At 37.8% G+C, this 19,884-nt stretch overlaps 1 protein-coding gene across 1 annotated transcript; it reads right to left on the bottom strand.

Annotated features, from left to right (window-relative positions):
* Window positions 1–94: 94 nt before the first annotated feature.
* tcf25 (TCF25 ribosome quality control complex subunit) lies at window positions 95–19,195 on the bottom strand. Its single transcript, XM_084932490.1, has 18 exons — window positions 18,815–19,195; window positions 17,270–17,416; window positions 17,111–17,179; window positions 16,860–16,984; window positions 15,807–15,872; window positions 15,601–15,683; window positions 14,631–14,761; window positions 13,323–13,422; window positions 12,024–12,117; window positions 11,774–11,866; window positions 8,996–9,101; window positions 8,739–8,898; window positions 8,476–8,563; window positions 8,189–8,347; window positions 7,925–8,015; window positions 7,053–7,132; window positions 6,896–6,971; window positions 95–2,513 (listed from the first exon to the last, which is right to left on the bottom strand). Exons 1-18 carry the CDS (start codon window positions 19,193–19,195, stop codon window positions 2,346–2,348), a joined length of 2,217 nt encoding a protein of 738 aa, XP_084788616.1. The 3' UTR covers window positions 95–2,345.
* Between the last annotated feature and the right edge of the window lie 689 nt (window positions 19,196–19,884).

Consider the following 19,884-nt stretch of genomic DNA (forward strand, 5'->3'; position numbering starts at 1 on the left):
AAAATCTTGGTGTTCATAGAGCAAAACGTGCTGTTTGTGGTTAAACTTGCTTCTCAAACTAACGGCACAGTAACTTTGATACATATCCACACAATTTGTTAAATCAAATTTAATAATTTCAACTTCAACTTCTTGAGCATGTTTATCTGGTTTCAAATTCATTTGTATTATCAAAAGTGACAAGTCATGCAGGCAAACACGTCACGAAAAAGTAGCAGACCGGCTTCTGTCCAGCTTCTGAAATTTGAAGATTTGCCGCGTCATTTAATTTATACAATGACAAAAATATCAGGGGTCACACGTAGTCCTGTGACTACGAAAAAACAATTCTGAAATCAAGTAAGTTGCACAAATATTTTATCGAAGAAAAGAAAAATTTGTTGCAACTCTGCATTCATTTTTTTCAGGAATTTCCATTTGCTCTAGGTGTTTTTGTTAAATTATGTTATGGCAACTGGTTACATTTTAACCCACAGCACCAGTGGTAATACTGCAGTCCCATCAAGCAGCCTCTGAGCCGCTAATCTGAAAGCGCTTTCAATACAGCAGAATGATCACATGAAAAGTTTTCCCAACAACATCCATAGCTCCAGGTGAATTAGGAACAATGACCTCATTTGACCATCTAGCACAGTCACCCACATCCTTGCGGCTCATTGGAACACAAAGTAAGCAGGTATGTTTCAAGCGTGTACAGCATCTCGCAATGATTTTGTCCTTTGACTGAGAGTAACAGACCTCAGGCTAGCTCGTCATTTGTGTTTGTATTGAAAAAAATGTTTGAACAGTGACTGTAAAGCATAAATGGGGTGAATCGTATCCCATGGATAACATGAAAGGACACTGAGAAGAAAGGGCAACAGTTGGAGAGTGTTAAAAAAATAATAAGCACAAGTTAAAAACGATAAATATCACTGATGATAACAGAAGCTTAGTTACTGCTTCAGATTTAACGTGCATGGAATGAGCATAATCAAGTGAGGTCATGAGAATCTGAGTGTACACAGAAAAGAGTTAATTTAATTACCAGTTTAAGAGATAAAAATGAAAACATCTGCCATAGCTGCGTTGTCAATAAGTGCAAGTAAACTGAAACTGAAATGTGAGAATCGGTGCCAAAGTCTGAGAGGTAATAAGAATATTAGAGAAAGAAAGCAGCAGAATTTAAACAAACCAAAAACAGCAGCCAAGATGATTAAGACAGTGAGTAGAAAATACCACGAAGACCACAAAGACAAAACAAATCTAGTTTATCATGTTTAAGGATGCTTAAAATGATGTCAGGTGTGTACGTGGAAGACCTTTTCATGCTTTTTGCAACAGGTCACAACAGAAGTGCGTCATCAGGCCGAGCAGCATCTTGCTGAGGTTTGTGTGGTACTGTTTGTCATCAGAAATGACTCAGTTTGATTAAATTTATTACCAAGAGTCAAAACACTTTACATTTTTTCGTGTGGCCCCCGTTATATTTTGGAACTTCTTAATTATTCAGCCGAAAAATCATAGAAGTCTCACAGTAAGATTATTATGGCTACAGAATCCCTGCAAAAATAAAAGAAATGCACATATGAATGCCTGGATGTGGATCAACTATAATTCAGTTAAAATTATAAATAAGACCTAAATGGATGGCATGACTAACTGAATTTGCGCCAGAAAAAAAAGGCAGTTTCCTTTTTAGAAAAACAGAATTGATCGATTTAAAATGCTTTACTAGCTACGCATTAAAATATTCAAGTTTAAAAAAAGTAATCATTTTAGCCTTCAAGAAAACTTCAAAGGATTTTTCAGAGTTTGTTTTTATTGGGAGTGATCAAATCAATGAGAATAAAAATTTTATGATTCTGTGTATATGTATTAAAGTGCAGATAAGCAGCAGTTTGCTTTAGAACTTGCACTCAGAATGAGACTACATGAATCTCACTCTAGCTTCGTCAAGCTTCCACTGCAGGTGTTTATGAGAGAAAATGAAAAACTCTCAGAAAGCCAGAAACCAGAGGAAGAAAAGCAGGACTTATTATCCGTTAGTGCTGCTGAACTGACAATGCTTGGAGACTGATTATGGAACTAATAATTATAAATAATACACTTAACCTTGGCAACACGACAGGTCCAACTAACAATCTGCTTTCTGAGCTTGGAACAAAGTTTGCCAGGTTCACATCCATCTACATTACCCCAGGAGTATTTGTTTGTTTTTTAAAATCAGTCTAATATTCTGAAATTATGACAACAAAATAATATCCAGCTGTCCAACTTATTTTCCTTGTAATTATTAACATCACTTTTTTTTTTTCAGTTTTATTCCTCTTCATCCATCACTTAGTCCACCTCTATCTCCTCTTTCAGTCCCATTCATCATCATCTCTGTAGGGGTTGTCCTCTCTTGGTGGCTCCTGAAACCGGATATTTGCCAGCATGTCCCTCATTGCCACCATTAGGCGATTTACTTCCTGGTTCAGCTCCTGACCAGCTCGAGCCACTTCCATGTCATCTTCCTGCCTCGGTGGATCCTTGAGAATGAAGGAGAGATTATTCAGTCTACAAACTTCTAGTGAGGTTCTTATATAGTACTTTTCTACTCTACCTGAGGACTCAAAGCCCTTTATACAAAGTACCTCGATCACGCCCATTCACTCAAGTACTTTTCTATTCAAGTTCTTTCTATCTAACATTCAAACACATTCATACTCCAGTGGATGCATCAGGTTATCTTTCCCAAGGATATTTGGCTGGAACAGCCAGGAATTGAACCATCAACATCCCAATTAGTAGATGACCTGATCCATCTCCTGAGTTACCCAAAGTGCTCCGCTACAATGTCCTAATAATTTAACTTGTTCTCGGAAATGGTTAACCATTGCAAGACATTACTTTAACTGTACTGATGGTGTCCAAATAAATATACGGCATTTACGTTGGATATAGCAGAATAATCTAGGGTTCATGTTATCAAACAACTTTAGGTTGTTTTCAGAAATGTAATTCTAATTTACGGCCACGTTGTTCTTTAAATATTAAACTCTTAACTATATTTCCTTTATCCATATTGTATCTCTTCCTCTCCATAAGTGGATAACAGAGTTGGAACTGTCCCGATGGAAACATGCCTCGGGCATATCTGTTAACAGTAAGCATGTACAGTTGACTGTGTGAGTGTTTGCCATACATTTACTGTATCTTAAAGTGGCAGAGATTGGTGTGTGCTGCATGCTGGCAGGAGCCTGTAAGACCAATGAAGACATTCATGCTCAGCAGGCCAATCATTGGAAAACTGGACATAAACCAGACACATGTCATGCTCAGTGTAGCACGAGAGAAGTGCTTTAAGCCATGAAGTGGATGTGGTGTCTTTGCAATAATCACCTTCAAACATTAGATAAAGTAACAGTTAAAGGAATCTTTCAATTTAGTCTTATTTGCAGAAAATAACCAAACAAGGTCAAAATGGGTTCAGTATAGGTCCTGCTTTCCATGCATTCATATACCATTTTCACACAGAAAGCATGTTTGCAATTTTTTCCCTTCCTCTTAAGGGCATATAAAGTGTAAAAAAAAAAAAAAAATACTCATTTTAAATGCAAGGGCTTTACTTAAAATCCACACTCTGATATATTTGCAGAGTAAAAGTACACCATTTAAACTGCCACATATTATGAACTTGTTTACCAAAAAGCCTTTGAATGCCTCTTTTATGCAGAATCATACCAGCGAGTTTTTTTTATTATCAGCAGGTTTTGTGAAAAGCAGTGCATTCTTTTTATATCGCTTGTGCCAAGTAGATGAAATCATCCTCTCTTCAGCACATTTTCCTTGTCAGAAACATCACAGAAACTGATGCTGTGAGAATGTATATTTACTGCTATATAAACCGCTCTTCATTTTTTTTATCCCTTCAACAGCGGCATCTTGTAAAATTCTGTTAAGAAATCAGTGTTGGTCCATGTTAATTATGGCCAGCACAGATCAGTGAAAAGCTGCATTTTAGCAATGTTGTTTCAACTGTCCAACTGCAATGATCAACGCTTGTAAAGCCTTTTCTAGTTAAAAGGTATTAAAGGTAAGATGCTAGGTTGAAATGCTGCAACACTGTAAAAAAAAAAAAAAAAAAAAAAAAAAAAAAAAAAAAGACCTAGAGAGTTACTGCAGGGAGAACGACAGTTGATACTTTTGCTGGTCTGAATGCAACTAGTAAAAAACAAAACATTGTTCCACGTCTCACTGTCTACCCCAGCATAAAAATGTATGCACGGTGTAATCTTTATACATTGGTTCTTTTTCACACAGTCTCTGAGCTGAAATGCAGATCATTCTGACAAAACAAGACGTAAGAAAATATCGAGACAAAAATCAGCCTCCCTGCTCATTCACCTCACTATTTGCTTACATCTTGTTTCTGAAGAATGGGCTGCTGACATCAATTAGAACGAAAGATAGTTAGTAACGTAAATCATGATGAAATTGAACAGTTTATGTAATGAAGCTTCCACGTTTTGACATTTAAATTAATCCAATTAACTAAACAACTTCCTATTAATCAAATATATCAAAAAAAAAAAAAAAAAAAAATAGATCCACGTCCTCAAATTTCTCAAACATAGTTAACTAAAAATCTGTAATATCTGCATGAGCATTGTGAGCCACACTACACTATATAAACTACATAAACTTAAAACTCAGTGAGCTTTAAGCTGGTTTGTGTGAGACGGGATGAAAATGGTTTAGTGTTCACACATTAACAGATGAACAGAAGAACCCTGATTTTACAAATACGGGTGTCATTCAAGATGAACAAAATGTAAATTAATGAAGAAATCCAAGCACTGAACTTCCTTATTAGCAAAGAGAAAGCAGAGACATTGAGTCAACTTTGCACTTCATGAATGTCGTTTTCTTGAACTTGGAAATGGTCGACAGAATTAACTGTAATAAGGTCATATGCTTTCTTTGATATTTTTCAGTTTTGCTAGGCCCCCCCTTTGTTTTACAAGAAAAATGTTCGCGCGCCCCCCCCCCGCACGTGCACGCGCACGCACACACACACATCCTCCAACCAAACAGTTGAGTTGAGAGGTGAAACGTCTTCAAGTAACTTAAAGAAGTCCAGACGCTTTTCTTTGCAAGCTCCTTTGACTACGATGACCTGGATGACTGAGAACCTTCACAGACAGTTCTTCAAGTCCCATCTCTCAGGCAAAAATATGGGCTCAAATTGTGGTCATAAATATTTTGTACTTCAGTTCACTTTTGTATGGGTAAAAAGAATTTGTGTGCGTAAAAAAGATTTGTATGTGTAAGGAGAATTTGTAAGTTGAAACTCTGCACTCAGGTTTCAACTTACAAGTATGGATTTTGACCCTATTTTTCTTCCTTTCAGCTGATTGGTCAATGTCATGTCAATCACAAATTTAACTATCCAATCAGAGAACAGATGGGTTTGGCTGTCGGAGGGGCGCTTTTTTGAACTGCAGGTCCTTGAAGGATAAATGCCCTTTCATGTCTCTTATCGCCACACCATGAAAGAAAACATTGGTGTGTGTCCAAGTAAACTTTTTCTTACAGGTTGACGTGCTTACACAGGGACCAACAGGGCGTTTTCAAAGGCGCTGTCGACCTCGGAGGAAAAGCAGTGTTGTGGAAATGACACACTCTTCACTAGTTGGGACAGCTACAAAGCTTTCCTCGTTATGAACGAGAGATACGTTTTTATTAAACATTTGAACTTAATACAACACAAACTCTCGTAGAGGAGATAAAGTCAGAGAGATACATGTTTTGAAACGACAAAGATCAGGTGCATCTAGTACACCTAGAGCGGCCGCTAAAAAACAATATACAAGCAGAGCTCAGCAGCCAGCGCAACAAATTCTGGATCCTTCGCTCTTAGTTAGCGGTGAGCACAGAGCCTGCCGCGTCCGATGTGAAACGGCCTTTATGCTGCATAGTGTGACTCATAGCAGTGGTCCCGGTTCAACACTGATTTTGTGTTAAAGTAATACTAAAGTAATAATGGTATTTCTGACCACTGGTATACCACAACTGTATCCTTTCAACAGCTACCAGGTAAACTCTCATTCAAAGCTTTGTAGCTCCTTTAGTGATGTTGTAAGTAAACTCAACAGACATCGTTGCAAGAAATCAGAGAACCAAGGAGAACATAATTAAATCACTTTACAGCCCTCTGAGTTCACCAGTTCATAATGATTCATTCACTAACTGCGCTTACACAAGTTTAAAAGAAACAAACGAGTTTTGTGTCAGGGGCTTATAGCTTAGTCACATGGTGTTACCACATGCACACACTATGGGTTCTTTATTTGTATTTCATGGTATTCTAAGCCTATGCAGCTGTTTAGAGAAGCTATAGCAGTAGCGTATGCTCTTGAGAGTGAGGAGGGACATCTACAGTATAACTGAATGTCATCCATCCATCCTTTTCCACTGGCTAGTTTTCAAAATGTTCCCCCCAACTTCATCGTCAATAGCTTCACGTCAGCATTTACCCCTCATTTCTGACACAACCAACATGCACAATCAATGCTATACCACTGCACACCTTAAAAATGAAAGTGCATCAGAAAATGAGATAATACAGACCTACAAACGATATATCTGTCTGTTGTTTTATTGTAAGATAGCTTAATTTAACAGTTTGCAAAGAAACTAGTTACTCTCTCTTCCTCCTGTTTTGCTATGTGCATGTGTCTGTGTGCTTGTGAAAAAGACTCTGCTGCATGTCTGTGTGGCAAACGCAGCACAAAACAGAGGGGAGGAAAAACTCAAGTTAAAGACAAATTGTTATGAGTGCATTTAAAAGCTTCCTGACAAGCGTTAATCAATATAAAATCTAAAATAGACATTGACCCTAGAAAAATACTGATGTTGACTGACTCACCTGAATGTTAAAGTTTGGCAGCAATGACCGGAAAAACAGTGAGAGTGTACTCTCATTGGATGCACCAACACGCTGCCTATATGCAGACCCAAAAATAAACAAGTCATGAAGTTAAAATGAAAATTGAGACAAAAAAATTATAAGGATCCACAATTACCTTTCTGGTCGTGTATATGATATCACTGAGTCGAGTGGAGGCAAAGGATCAAACCCCATCACAGGCTGAGTGGTCACCTCCTGGTGGTGAAACAAATCCCCCCAAAAATACATGAATTTAGAACAGAAATGCTAGTTATCAAATGCCTGTGTGCAAAATGATGGATGGATTTTAAGCTGTCTGGCCTCTTTCTTCAGTAATTTGAGAAAAAAAAGAAACAAACAAAAAAAAACTTAAGTTGTCCACAAAGTCCACTGCTCAGAAATAAAACTTTTTTTTGAGCAGTGTAGTTTGTCTTTTTATAGTTTTAAATCTACAGGCGATGACTTGGGCGAGCTGGAGAACAGCAGACTTCTGTTAGAGTATGAAATACAGCTGTAATCATGTGATTTTGAAGAAACTACATTTGGTACAAATCTTTAAATTAAAATTTATTAGACAATTTAATAGTTTGTAAAACAGCTATTGCTTCTCACAGGTCTTCTTTGCTCTAGCTGCTTTCCACTAACCACACACCATAATCTGGTTCTGCCAGAGATTTACGTTTTCTTTGCACTGTGACTGTGTACTTGTTCACAGGGAATCATTTCCCCACAATGACACTGAGATCAATTATTCTGTGATTTACAGTTAGAGATTTGGAGAGTGAACTGAAGACACTGAGATGTGTCACTAGCAATGGTTGGAGTATGCTTTCTGCTATCAGGGTGGTGCCTCAGACTGTTCAGCACCCTAATCAAGGTAACGTAACCAAGAACATTTGAGGAAAAAAAACAAAAAAAAATACAAAACATTTACACTTCACTTGCAATTTGCTGTGTGCAGTTCTCAGAATAGAAGACGCTGAGGTGCAGATGGTGATTGTTTCTTACCAGAGGCAGAGTTGAGGTGGCTTCTTTGATCTCAGAGAGTAGGACATGGCGATGGATGTTCCTTGGTGCACTTTGGTACCTCTGCTTTCTCCTATTAGAAAGAAATGAAGGGGAAGGTTTTGAGAGGCATGTACTTTTAATTAAAGGAATACTAAGTGCAGAGGTAAGACCCAGCCCACAGTTAATTTTGCCTCTCTTTGTCATCAACAAATGCCTCCAATGTTAAAAAAACAAAAGAACAAGGAAAAAAAAAAAAAAGCTGACTTGTTTTGGCAGTCCTCCACTACAGGGTCTTTGGCATCAACTCGTCGCAGCACTTCTTTCACCGTCTCTTCCAGCCAAAGCATTACTGCAGCCTCCCTCCACAGAGTGTAAGTTCTCCCCACATACAGACCTGTCAGTTCAGCCAGAGCTGGCAGCTGCCTAAAGATGGAACAAGTGCAAAGAGCTTTAACATGAGGGTACAAAGATGGAAGAAAAAAAAATGCTTCAATTGTTTTTAAAAACCTGCATTGTGCAATAGTTCGGAAAATAAAGAGAGCATACGTTACCTTATCTGACTATTTGGACCAAAGAAGCTATGGGAGGTGACTGCGGCATCTGGCTGCACAGTACACAGATCCAGTAAAGGCATCAAGACTATAGTGGGGAGAAGGGAAACAGGTCAAAGGGCAGGGAATTACAAAGTTACACTTTTCAAAGGGTGAATGGTAACAGTCCTGGAAGTTATTAAAATTCTTTAGAGTATGCCTTAGAATATGAAGAGCTAAATAAAGGGCAACCATTTGATTCAGTTCATTGCTGAGGGTCTAACCTGCAGGGAACATGATGAGGGCAATCTGCAGCAGCTGGTCGGCTTTGTGCCTTTGTTTGTGACTTTCTTCAGGGTCCATATTTTCCTGCTGACTTAGATGAAAATGACAAAGGGCAGTGGAGAATGCAAAGTTTGGCAGCTGAGACAGATTTCTGTGCTCCTGAAAAGCAAAAACAAACAATTCCTGTCACAGACTGAAAATTTAACAGTGGCACACTAACTCCGGCACGCACACAGAACGTAAGTGCACACTTTACCTCCCAGTCCTGATATAACTGAAGGACGGATTGGTACTCTCTGGATCGAAGTGCCAAGAAATCAATGAGCAGCAGCATGCAAAGAGGGTCAGAGTCCGGGTCCAAACTAATTCAAATGGGGAAGAAAAAAAAATGAATATAAAACAATCATGACAAAGATGTGTCTTAGACTAAGTACAAATAAAACTATCACACCACGATGATCTGGGCTGCTTACGGTGTTTCAGACATTACAGCCACTGTTGGTTATGGCATTTAGGGATATTTAGTAAAGACGGCATTAATGAAGAGGGTTGAAACCAGACAGCTCCAAAACACCACTGCTTTGCTGTTTGTTTCCTCAGTAAATTTTGACCCTCAGGCAGAAAACCAACTGAAGTAACCAGGAGGGAGGTATTAATCTATGCACACAAGTCTCTTTTTATAATAGCTTAAAATCAACCTAAGGGCAAAAAAATAAATTCTTTAAGAACAACTGTGATTATAACGACAAATAAAGTTTGTGTGTTAAACATCATAGCAGATGAGATTATTACTTATCTTCTGTAATCATCTCATATAATGTATGTGTAGCATTTCTTTAAGCAACGTGCTAAAGATCCTGTTAAAGCAAACAGTAACTTAATATCTGCCGGTGATAAAGGGCCAGTGCTTTTTATTACCACACTGCTGCTCTTCAGGCCGGAACATTAAATCAGGAAGCCAGAATTTGATGAAAATCACAAAAAATATTGACAACTATATGAATAGGCTGCAAAGCTGAAGCTTATGGCAGCAGTGTCCCCACAGGAACACTTCGTGAAAAGCTTTTTGGTAAGTGATTTCTTAACATAAGAGATAATGATATAAACACATGGACTGTGTTTAGATTATGTCTCCATAAAAGTTTAATTCTATTATGTGTAAAAGACGGGTCATGATATTAGCCCGAATCTCAATACATGACCTGAATGAATGGTCTGAAACACATGTTCAGTTGTTTTGTACCTTATAAATAATTAAGAGTCCATCTCGGATTGTTATCAGCAGACAGTCTCACCACATTAGTGCACATAAAAAAGGTGTCTCAACAAATTTGCCTGTTTAGTGTTTACTTTATAAAGAGAATAAAGGTTCCTCTTGTTTATCTAGAAAATCATTTATGTAATACTTTTCATGTAATGAGACAGTGAAAGCGTCTAAATGTGCATCCTCTCTCTTTGAGTAGAAACAGATCGTGTTCTTTCATCATTATTGCTCACATGTCCAATCAGCCCATTAATTCCTCAGCAATTAAGAAGGTAACTAGCAGCCAGGTGTTGCTAATCAAATGCAGCTGATTAACTGATCATCACGAGCACCTCGAGAAAAGCAGTTTTGACCGTTTAAACGTTTGGACCATTCAAGTGCGTTACAAAATGCCACGATCTTCCTAGGACTAGACGTCCCAGTAAATACACCCCAAGGTTAGACTGCGCAATGCTCAGGGAAACTGCAAAAAATATTAAATGTCAAAGCTAATGACAGTGAAAAGAAAGCCTGAACAAAGATGGATTATTTGGAAGCGTTGTTAAGACAAGGCTTTTTCTCTCTGAAAAGAACATGCCAGTATGCCTTAGGTTTGCACAGTTGCATCTGAACAATGTTTCAAAAGTGGAGATGTTTGACTCGAATGCACAGCACCACATTTGGTGAAAACCAAATAGCATATGAGCACAAACATCTCATACCAACTGTAAAGCACAGCTGGAGGTGATGATTTAGGCTTAGTTTTGCAGTCACAGAATCTGGCCACCTTACAGTTACTGTGATGTTCAAAGTGAATAAGACCTCAGACACTGGACAACATCCATCTGGCAACCACTGGTTGCAAAGGAAATGTATTCCCTGACTGGTTTCCAAGTGGTTGCTGGCAGTTACCGGATGAAATTGGTAACAAAAGTTATTTAATCCTGCAGCAAAAACCTCTTAGCAACAGGCCACTAGCAGATTGACTTGATTGTCAGTAGTTTGCATGGAGCACACCGACTACTGCGTGGTGAGTGTTTGTACAGAAGTTGGCATCTTGCAAAGAACCTCTGCAAAGCTCTCACAAATCAGTTGGGCAAAACACATTTTTGCCCCGTGAGCAGTGGTTGTACCATGTCCAATATGACCATGTGTACCATGTGATTGAGAGTTCTCAATCACTGTGTTTATGATGTCACAAAAAACCTCTACAGAAAAGTATTTTGGAGTCAAATGTGAGGCCATCTGTTTGAAAATTTAAGTGTGACTGAAATGTGGTCATCCACAACAGGACAATCATCCCATACACAGCAGCAAATCTATAACTAAATGCTGAAAAGAAAAGAATCAACATGTTGAGATGGCCCAGCCAGACCTCACCCAGACTTGAAATGCCATAGCGGGTCTTTAAGAGAGGTGTGCATAAATAATTCCTCACAAATATCACTGAACTAAAGCAATTTTATACAGACAAGAGGCCAAAATGTGAAAGGTGATAAAGTCACAGAAAACATGCAACTATACAAAGTCATAGAATCATTGGGTGCACTCGGTTTTTCACAAGAGTCCATAATATTATGGAAAGGTTAAAGACTTTTCACAGCACTGTAAATTAGCTGTTAAAAAAAAAAAATCTGGAACATAATGTTTTATACATCAGTTAAAGTTTGTTTGAAGGGGGAAGAGTCTGAATGAGGAAGAGTGAGGATTTATTATTATTGCTATCATAAATGCCTCATATCTAATTATGTAGCTTATACTTTCCCACGTTTTAAGCTTTTCTTTTTATACCTCAGGATAAGTTTGCAGTACTCCAAAGCTGTCCTTGGGCATCCTCTCTTCTCCAGGAACATCATGTGCTTATACAGAGCCAGATAAAATGCTCTGCAAACAGGGGATATTGAATTACAGAATTGCTGAGTTCAATCACTTCATAAATATATAATTTAAGTTGAAAACTATACTGTAGAGTCTACAAGATGTTTAACAAAAGTACAATGTGTAACAACATTTTTAAAAAGTACAAAAGGGAACAACCAACCTGTTTTCTGGTCTCAGATAATCCAGTCTGCTGATGCCCGACGTCAGACTGAATAAAGGATGAAAAGCACACTCAAAGCTATACAAAGCTCGCTCTGGAAAAAACAAAAACAAAAATACATTTTTACTTAGGAAATGACTATTAATAAGTATACAAGGCTGCATCATTCCAACTTTAAAGTTTTGGTACATGAACATGTACCAGCAGTGAAAACAACGTCTCTTACGCCTTCAGCTTGCATTTGGCTGGCGCCGTGTTACTACGTAAATCAGATAAATTATCCCTGCAGAGGACAAAGTATCCCTGTGGTCTTCTACACAAACTATTTCAGAGACATAAATAGGATGGCGTCTGTGAAATTAAACCCATCATTGTCCTTTGCATGAATTTTGACTTGTTAACAGTGGCTAGTTTGTTTACTCACAGTACATCAAGGAACTACCTAATCTCTGAAATAACTACAAATATAAATCAATGTGGAGAAAGATAGTTTAGAAATGAGGTAAAATGCATTTTTACTTGAAATTATTACAAAGACAAAACATCAGATATTGGAAGTGGATACATTTAGTTGATTAGAACAGACAAAAAACAGGGAAAAAAATCAATTTAATACCAGCAACACGGTTTAAAAAAAAAAGAAAGAAAATGACAAAACCTCAATTGGCACTGTGTTACATCATCATCACCTATAGTTTAGAAAGCCCAGCATTTTTGCTTTAAATGGTTTTAACTGATCGAGAGTTCAGAGTTTTTTTTTTCCATTTTACAAATGATAAAATACATTTTTTAAATTGTAATTATACTGAAAGAAATGGAACATTAAATGCTTGAATTCTAAAGGTATTCATATACCAAAACAAATTAAGTAATCAGTTAATACTGAAAAAAAAAAGTACAGTATATGCTCGGTCCTCTTAGTGATGATGAACAACAGACCTGTACTTAAGCAGGCAGAATAATGCCTTAAGACAGGCTGCATTTCATGTCTGTACCAAAACCTCGTGTCTACAGCAAGAACAGAAAGAGTTTGTGTATTAAGTCACTGAGATCAGAACGCCAGAGTGGGTGCAGGTCACACAAGTGAATGAAGCACAACCCAGTTAAGATTCAAAATTTCATTACAGTCTAAAGATATCTGAATAAATCACCATTGTACTTGCAGATCATTAGTTTGCCTTGAAGCTAGATGCGTCATTTGCTCTTAACAGATTGTGGTTGAACAGAGTGGATCTCCAGCTATCATCATTTAAAAAAAAATAATGTATTTCATGACACAGAGCATCCAATGATCCTCACCAATAAGGTCCCTAGCCATCTCCTGGTCTTCTTGTATGCGACAGACATCAGAAAGTTGCAGCAAGGAATCGATGTGGTAGGGGTTAAGCTGAAGCAGGGCCTGCCCGGGAAAAAACAAAACAACACAGGCGGTACATAAAAATTGGATACAGTGTGCTGCTTCATCACCCACTGGTTTGTAAAACTCTAAATCTTAATTTTTGACCAGACATCACAAGCAAGCCTTGAGAAACCAAGGACACTGCTTGTTCATATTGCAGCAATTTGTCAAGGTTGACATCCCTTGTTTAACACTGTAATATCCCCTGTTTTATAGGCTGCTTTTCTTATAATTTAATAGCGGTCACGTTGTGTGTAATATTATTCCATACTGGTGATTTAACTTAAAATAAAGTTTTTATTGAAGTCATAGGTCGAGTAAGGCACTGATCACATATCCCTAAATACCAGTGGCAACCTGCTGGCAACGACTGACTGCTGTTGAAAAATGTATTTTCCCAAAAGGATTGGTGGTTGCTGACAGCCACTAGATGAAATTGGTCATACAAAAGGGACCTGTACCAAAAGCCTTGTAATTCCTTTGGTCATTATCAGATTGCCATAATTGCAGACTTGTCCACCAACAGTCACTCACTGCTTGCAGAGACGTAATAAAAGCTGGAAAAAGTGTGACAACCCAGAAACTGAGATTCCCCTTCCGAGTGAAAGCTTTGCTTTATGGCTGCACATCACATTTCAAAAAGTGCAACTTTTACTTTAAAAGCTTAGTTACCAATTTCTTTAGTACTTTCACGGTCAGCAGTAAACACAGCACTGTATCCCTCTATTCAGCCAGTTACACTACAAGCAGCTTCCAACAACCAACGGGCAAGGTAATAGACCTGAGTGACTATGGCCTAAACCGTGGACTCAGACTTCGTTTTGCAAGAAGACGACTCCCTGGTGACGATTACAAATATAGTTGTATGAGGTATTTAAGTATTAGCTTCACTTTCACATCCAGAAGCTAATCCTGTTAGATTATATAGAGTCTAATTCTTGGGTAGGATCAGAAAGGACAAATATATGCATATATTATAGGTAGACATGTCTTATTGGTGTCTTTAGTCTTCTTGTTTTCCACACCCAAATCCATCATGAACCTAGTTTATCTTTACATTGCATTTGCTTCATGTTATTCATTAAATGATTAAAATATTTAGAGTTTTTCAGTGTAGATTTGAATGTTTTAAAGTAAAAATTAGTTGCCAACATTTAGGTTGACACAGTCGTCGGTGTCTACACACACAACTGAAGGATTTCATTTACCACAATATTGTTGGGATCCATGGACTCCACGGCATCCAGGAACTTGAACTGTACTTGTTGGTATTCCCGACTGTGCTCAAACGTGAAGTAATGAACGCCGTCCTTTGTCTCCAGTAAGGTCATTGAGATTCCTGTGGAGAGGTCAGGCAGAAGGAACAAAGCCACACGTAAAGAAAAGCACAACTCATGTTACATTTAAAGTCACTCTGATAAACAACTGATAAATATTGAAAAAAAAAAGTTTAATATATTAAAAAAGATTTTTACGTTAGATGAGAAAAATGTGATTCAAACAAAGTGTGAGAATCAAAATTGAACAATTAAATAATCCATCAATGATGACTTTCAATATGTTCACAATGAGGTGGTCTTACGATGGGAGTATCAAATAACATTCACTACATGTTACACCTAAATATCTATTATAACTAGTACAGTTTAGAACTTTTACCCTAAATGTAATTCCTTCAAACTACAAGATAAAGTAGCATGAAAAGATCTTAACACCATTATGTGCCTGTCAGCTTGAATTATGTATAGTTAAAAGAGAATAGATCAGGAGCTTTTGATTGATATAAATTGCTGTAGAAACTAATTTATCACAGCTATGTATGCTTTTGTGTGTCTTCTGCTTTTGCTGTGTCATATAAGAGCTTAACAGGCAAAACTGTCCTCATCCTGGGACAACTGAAAAACACATGTGCACCAATCTAACTAACCATTTATTTACACAGAAAGCTGCCTATACACTGAGTGTCATCAGTAGCGTTCTTGTGGGTGTTTTGGCATTTGAATCGTATCCCAAAATAACCATTAGGTAATCACAAAACTTTTCATGTTTTAGTTTCAAACAGCGGCGTGCGACACACAAAGTCAACCTTTGATCAGCATCATTAAAAGTATTACTAAAATTATCAGCAAATCACGCCACATAAAATTCCTTATGATTAATTAATATATAAAAGTATACCTGGGCGGCTGAAGCGAGGCCAGCTGTCCTTTGGACTGGTCATCCAAGTGCTACGGTGAAACTGTCTGTTTCTCTGTCGAGGCCTAACAAAAAAAGTGCAAGATTATATTTTAAACTATAGATGATATAATACATTTACTTGTTTAAAAACGTGGCACTGACTACTTAAAAAAAAAAAAAAAAAAAAAAAAAGGTTTTGCTATTACCTTTGATCCCCTAGAACAGCTCGAGCCCCAAAATATCTCTTCAGCTCCGTCTCAGAGTTGAGATTCCTGAGTTACCACAGAAATTCAAAATGAAAATGAAATTCACTTTGAACTGGTAGAGGAAATGCATTCCAGTTAAATCCAAGTTAAATTTCAAAACAATATCATACAGCAGACAATTTCACTGAGGACCATGAGAAACACACCATATAAGTGTTGAGATTAAGAAGTGGTCGTACCAGAAGCACACCCGATTTCAAAGCTGACTTTATATCAGTCAGAGTACAGAACCAAAATAAAACCAGGTCATCAGTGTAATTGTTTACTGCTTTGGGCACAGACGAGTTTCACACAATTAACTGTATTTTTGCGAGTTGAAAGCAGCAAATAAGGTTCTCACAAAAGCCACAGGAAAAATACAGTTGAGTGGAAATGTCTCAGTGGCTGCTAATCACCTTAATATTATAATTTGACAGTGCAGAATTTGCACATTTATTTGGAACCACCCAGCTGACTTACTGGTACAAAAAAGTGTTTGTTCTGTAACAGTCTTTTAATGCAGAAAGGAACAAATGATGCTTTGCCATCAACACTGGGGATTTGTCTTGTGCAACATTTTCTAAACCAGTTTAACTTTTTGCACTTTGGTATTAATAAACTGTTGTACAATCCGAACGACTAATGGCCTTATTGTGTTTTGTTTTTCTTCTGTGAGCCAAGCGCCACCACATGACAGCATTTCAGAATCACAGAAATTATGTTTGAGGCTAAAAACTAAACAAACTAACCTAAAACTGACTAAATCAAGGAATTTCAGCTGTCCACTGTTTAAAAAAAATCCTAAAGCCATAAAATGAATGAATGAATTTTTTGTTATTATTTTCTAACTAATGCAGTATGCTAAAAAACTGATTTTTGTGTACAAATATATATAGAAAGATAAATGCTTCTGCCACCATGCTGGTCAGGTTTGGTTAATGAAAAATGATCCTAATGTGTGCCATTAGGATCATTTTGTGCCATTTTTGATGTCTTGATCAAACATGTCCTCACCTGTGCTCCACATGTAGCACAGGTCTTCTGTCTGACACTCCAGAATCGTCATTTTGCAAACTCAGACCGTTAGACTGCTCCAAGTTTTCCAGCAATAAATCAATGTTATCATCTGCTGCAGCCTCCTGAATGTAAAGCACATACACACACAGTCAGTTCAAAAAGAGGGGATCAAGTTATGCATACTGTGAGTTTAGCTTCTGATTCTGAAGCATTAATTAAATATATAGTGTATATAGTAAATATGTTACCTGTCCATCTTCTGATGTCACTTTTGTCTTTTTCTTCTTCTTCTTCTTTTTAACTCTGTCTCCAGGGGGCTGTTAAAGAGAAGATGCACAATAAGATCAGATTTCCACAGACCTAGAAGACTGCAGAAGTGCATCACTGTTGCTTTGTTTTCATTTTACCTTGGCCGACTCTTCCTCGTGCTTTTGATCCAGTTTATCGGTGTCTCTATTGTCATTCTTTGCTGGGTCGCTTGTTTTGTTTCTGTTTGGTTTCTCAGCCTCTTCATCAGCTGAAATTTTTTCTCCTTCGATGTCTGCACTACCGATCTGGTAAAAATAGGACATTGGCACTGAAAGCATCCTGTCACAACATGGCACAGCTACAACTCCAACACAAAACAATATCTAATACACTAAAATCTGTGTTCATGATGAGAAGGTATATTAAGATGACATTTTAACCACAGCTTGTGGGTGAATTGTGACTTAAATTGTGGGAGGAGTTCATATTTTTAGTTCTATTCTGATCAATGGAGAATTTAAATAAACTGATCTATGTAAACAGTATTGATATGAAATGAGCTGAAAATTAAAAACAAACAAACAAAAGGAACCCTTTAATGCTGGTGACACTGTGACAAAAATATTTTTCCTTCATGGCCTTAAGTTAAGACAAGTTATTGTCCTATGAAAAAGTAATTAGCCCTAAATTTAATAACTGGTTGTGCCACCCATGGCAGCAAGAACCGCAAAGTGGGAATGAGTCTTTCACATTGCCATGGAATAATTCTTCAAGTGTGGTTATAATTCACAGGGTTTTCAAGCATTACTGGCCTATTTAAGGTCATGCCACAGCATCTCAGACTGAGGCAAGTGATGCCTGCAGTTCTTTAGATGATGTTCTGGGCTCTTTTGTGGCCTCCTGGATGAGTTACCGATGGAGTGATTTTTGTATGCCAGCCACTCCAAGTTCACCACTGTGGCAGGTTTTCTTAACCTATGAATAATGACACTCACTGTGGCCTTAAGAGGGCTTGGTAACACCTTTCCACCTTTGTTTCTCATCTGTTCTTTAGTTTCTTTAGTTTCTTTAGATGGTAGCACACTGTGTTGCGTTTTGAGATCTTTTAACCTACCTACTACACTTTGCATGACAGGTTCAGTTTCATTTAAGTGATTTATTGATTCAACAGGTCTGGCAGTAATCAAGCCTGGTTGTCGCAAGTAAAATTAAACCAAAGTTTCCAAAAACATGTTAGTGTGACAAATAGGGGGGAATTAGGAAGGGATCAGATACTTTTTCACAGCACTGTAGGTTTCAGTTAGTTATATTAAACACGGTCTCACAATAAGTAGAAGTAAGTACAAAAGGCAGCGCCTGTACGACTCCCAACCCACTAGGATTATGTTCGTGTTGATGAGGAATCACACCGACCGCTGTCGATTGCCGGTCCATGTGCAATCAGCCGTACAGGGCATTTTAAAGGTAAGTTTTAAAAGAATAGTGACGCGCTGAAAACAAATACCAGACCTTTTCTGGCGGTGTTCTTTCTGATGGTATAGGCAGAGCCTACATTTGGACGATTTTCTAAAGCGACAGCCAGCTGGGCATCATGTCACACAGCTAGTCCAGAGAGAGCTAGCCGTAAACAGCTGCCATTAAGACACTAACTTTATGCTAACTTCATGATAAGCATGAGTTGGTGGATTACACCGTCACCTTACCAACTCGTAAATGTTGCTGAAATTTTTCTGAGCCTTGCTTTTCTTTGCCTTTCGGCCGTCACTTTTCTTGTTGGAAGGAGAAACGTTAGCCGTGTCCAACTGCTCCTCTTCAGCCTCAGCCTGCTCCTCCGGGGTGTCACCCAAAGTTAGATCCCCCAAGTCTAACGCCTCCTGGCCTCGCTGTTTCCCTTTAAGCCTTCGAAGAGCCCGGGTAGACATTCTCTGATACTCATGAGGTACATACACTTGAATATTAACGACTAAAACTGTTGTTTTGCTAGCAGACAGACACAGCAGACTAATGAACTGAGGACGAATTCCATTGGGTTCCTTTTCTTCTTCATCGAAATGTTTCTGCGCTTCTCCGTGTGTTACTGCCATCCATAGGATAGATGAGGAATTGCAACAATAAATATAAAACGGTCACTACGCAAAGTACGTAAGAACAGGAACGGGCAGGCAATAAATTGCTAATTGATAAACTAGCAAGACAGAGGATGGGAGAGCAAGATAAATATGTCTACTAGGGAATACACAACCCAAGCCATTAAAAGCCATGCAATTTAAATAACTTGCGCAATTAATGACGCTAGATTTATCGATAAATTATCAGAACTTGTAAAATGTGTTTGTATGACCTACATCTGAATTTCATACGAGTTGGACACAACTTATTTTGACATTTGTTAAGTTATGTGTTTCTATAGATTTTCCACACGTATTTCATTATTTAAAGAAAATTCATGAGCATTACAATTAAGCTCAGTTGTTTTATAATTTCTTTTGAATGATTTGAAAAATGACAAATGAATCAACGAAACTGACTTCATAACTAGTCTTACTTTGCCTTTGAATCAACATCTAATGCAGCACAACTTCTCGCTGCAGTCTGTTTGTAGTTCTCTCGTTGAACAGGAGGTGGCAGAATTAACCTACTTTATAAACAAGACAAACAACCTTTCTAGCAGCATAAAAAAACCCGTGAAAATACGCAGATTTAAGGACATTAAATTGAATATGAATCATATTGTCTTGATGATTATTTTAAAAAACGATCGTATACAACATAT

This window comes from Perissodus microlepis, chromosome 1 (assembly GCF_051167445.1).
Source record: "Perissodus microlepis isolate ML-2025 ecotype Zambia chromosome 1, ASM5116744v1, whole genome shotgun sequence".
Classification (NCBI taxonomy): Eukaryota; Metazoa; Chordata; class Actinopteri; order Cichliformes; family Cichlidae; genus Perissodus; species Perissodus microlepis.